This window comes from Mesitornis unicolor, unplaced genomic scaffold (assembly GCF_000695765.1).
Source record: "Mesitornis unicolor isolate BGI_N332 unplaced genomic scaffold, ASM69576v1 scaffold27630, whole genome shotgun sequence".
In the NCBI taxonomy this organism is placed as follows: domain Eukaryota; kingdom Metazoa; phylum Chordata; class Aves; order Mesitornithiformes; family Mesitornithidae; genus Mesitornis; species Mesitornis unicolor.
In genome coordinates, this window is record NW_010160707.1 from 1 (window position 1) to 2,485 (window position 2,485).

At 48.0% G+C, this 2,485-nt stretch overlaps 1 protein-coding gene across 1 annotated transcript in view; it reads left to right on the forward strand.

The window, feature by feature from the left end:
- Window positions 1-46: 46 nt before the first annotated feature.
- Window positions 47-2,485, forward strand: part of ARFGAP2 (ADP-ribosylation factor GTPase activating protein 2) — a 9,272-nt gene continuing 6,833 nt past the window's right edge. Inside the window, exons 1-4 of the mRNA XM_010190835.1 lie at window positions 47-177; window positions 1,119-1,191; window positions 1,702-1,833; window positions 1,918-1,998. Coding sequence (XP_010189137.1) covers window positions 1,165-1,191; window positions 1,702-1,833; window positions 1,918-1,998 — 240 coding nt within the window. The 5' untranslated portion in view covers window positions 47-177; window positions 1,119-1,164. The remainder of the gene's footprint in view (window positions 178-1,118; window positions 1,192-1,701; window positions 1,834-1,917; window positions 1,999-2,485) is intronic.

Consider the following 2,485-nt stretch of genomic DNA (forward strand, 5'->3'; position numbering starts at 1 on the left):
GGTGGGGGAGCGGCAGAGCCGCCGCCTCAGCCTGGCCGTCTCTCTGCCTTCCCTTTAGTCGTGCTTCGACTGCGGCGCCAAGAACCCGAGCTGGGCCAGCATCACCTACGGGGTCTTCCTGTGCATCGACTGTTCCGGCGTCCACAGATCCCTGGGCGTGCACCTCAGCTTCATCAGGTCCGCGGGGCAGGGGAGTGGGGTGGCTCTGGCCCGTGGGTGGCTGCAGGGCAGGTCTGGAGCCGCTGTATGTCCATGGTGCGGGAACACGCAGGAACTCGAAGAGATGTGTTAGTGCAGAGCAGGCGCCTCGGGTTTGATGTGATTTGCTTGCTGGAGGCTTTTGATTACTCAGCCCTTTCAAGATAAACTTTCCAAAGCCCCTCGGTGGAATCGTGCCATGTTACTTCCACTGACCTCGCACAAGTGCTCTCTGGACTCCCAGTTGTAGAAGCTGAGAGGAGAGTGTGGTGTGTGAACCTTGCCAGTAAAGCAGTGTGGAAGGCTTTCTTGAGCATGCAAATCTTTTTTGAGCAAGGAAGCCTTGCCAAACAAGTCAGAAAGAGAAATATTATTTAATCGGGTTTGTATCAGCCTAGTAGGGAAGATGGCATTAGACTTTTATTTATTTTCAGTACTTGTAAAAGTTAGCACTTGAAGTAACAGAACTGTGACCTTTACTTGCTCAGACGTAAGTTGAGTAACTGATAAGAGACACACGGTGTCACCCGGCTTTACTTGGCTGTTTTCTCAGTTGCTTTGTCACGTGTTGTGGTCTGATGGGGGGATAGGTCTTGTTGTGCTGAGATCACACGCAGAATGAAAGCTGGTGGCTGCGCTTTCCTATCTTAAGCTCTGCCCTCTTAAGCAATACAAGTGAGAGATCCACTGAGTTTGGACGCTGTTGCTTGGTGTGAAGCTGAAACTGTGGGGTTTTTTGGTCGCTTTAAAGGTTCAAATTAATTTCTTACAGGAGCAAAGAAGTTACCAAGATGTTCTCTCCCCTGTTGCCTCCTGTACTCTGGGATAGTAGTGGGATATTTGACTGTTCTAGCTCAGAGCTTGCTTTTGCATTTGGCATACCTGCACATTATTAATAGAAATAACTTGTTCTCACACAGGTCCACAGAGTTGGATTCTAACTGGAGCTGGTTCCAGCTGAGGTGTATGCAAGTGGGCAGCAATGCCAATGCGGTGAGGAGCCTCTGCAGGCGTTTTGCTTGCTTTCCTTCTTGTGAATCCACATCCAGTGTTTCTTGTCCCTTTCTTCCGGTGGCTTTCTGGATACCAACCTCTCAGTCATTTTTGGAAATGTGTAATGAGGGGAGGTGTTTGTCAGGTGCGCTTGGAAGTCAGACTGTGACCTTTGAACACATTGTTTCCTGATGTGCAGGGTTGTAATTTCCTTACATCTCATTTAAATGAGAGACATGGTTCTCTTTAAGGAAGGAGTTAGTGATGCTGATCAGTTTGAAAGCTCATGCTCAGTGTTATGACCTGGAAGCATCCTCCTGTGGAGGACAGGGATGGTTTTCTTAGCTCTCTGGGGCCGCAGTGATAGTTATTGGAGAAAGTTGATCAGTGAATGGTTGGTCCATGCTGTGTGCTCAGTTCTATATCTTCCTTTTTCTGTTGAGTTTGAGTTATGTCTAATGCTTGAGTATAATCTAGCAATCCCGAGACTGAACGTTCTTCTCTTTCCAGACTGCTTTCTTTCGCCAGCATGGCTGCACTACTACAGATGCCAATGCGAAGTATAATAGTCGAGCTGCCCAGATGTACAGGGAGAAGATCCGGCAGCTGGCAAGTGCTGCCATGGCCAAGTATGGCACTGATGTAAGTCTGAGCAGCAATGTACCCTTAGGTGTGTAGTGCTGGGTGCTGAATCTTGTGGAGCATCTTCTTTTTTCCCCTCTTCAGCTGCTCATAGAAGGACTGAGTGGAGCCCCTGGGCACTCCCCTGACAAGAGTGATGCCGATTTCTTCATGGAGCACACACAGGTGAGAACTGTCTAAACCAGACAGCCTTAACAGCTCTCACACAGTCAGCTGTTCAGCCAGGAGTCCCACTTAGTTTGGAAGGACTCTTAAGTTGCACACTTGTTCAGTACTAATGTGGAAGAACTAAGATTCAGTCATCAGCCTGGGACATAGCCACAGTTCTAAACAATCCCTCATGGGGCCTGTAATAGCCATGTCCTTTGTTTTTGAGACCACCTTTATCTTCAAGGAATACTCAGAGTTACCAGCTACTCCCTTGGGAAACACTGTGTGCTGCGTTAATGGATAATCTCTTTGTACAGTTAAAGCCAGGTCTAGCTATTGTTTGGAACTTCTGGTTCAGTCAGCTTCTCGGTGCATAGACCCTGGTAAAGTGGATTTGGGCAACTTTGCACGATGCTAGGTGGACTTTCTCAAGTGAATAGAGGAATATGAGAATTGGCTGTATGGAAATAGACAGTGGAAGGTGAGATGATTTTGTTCCAGG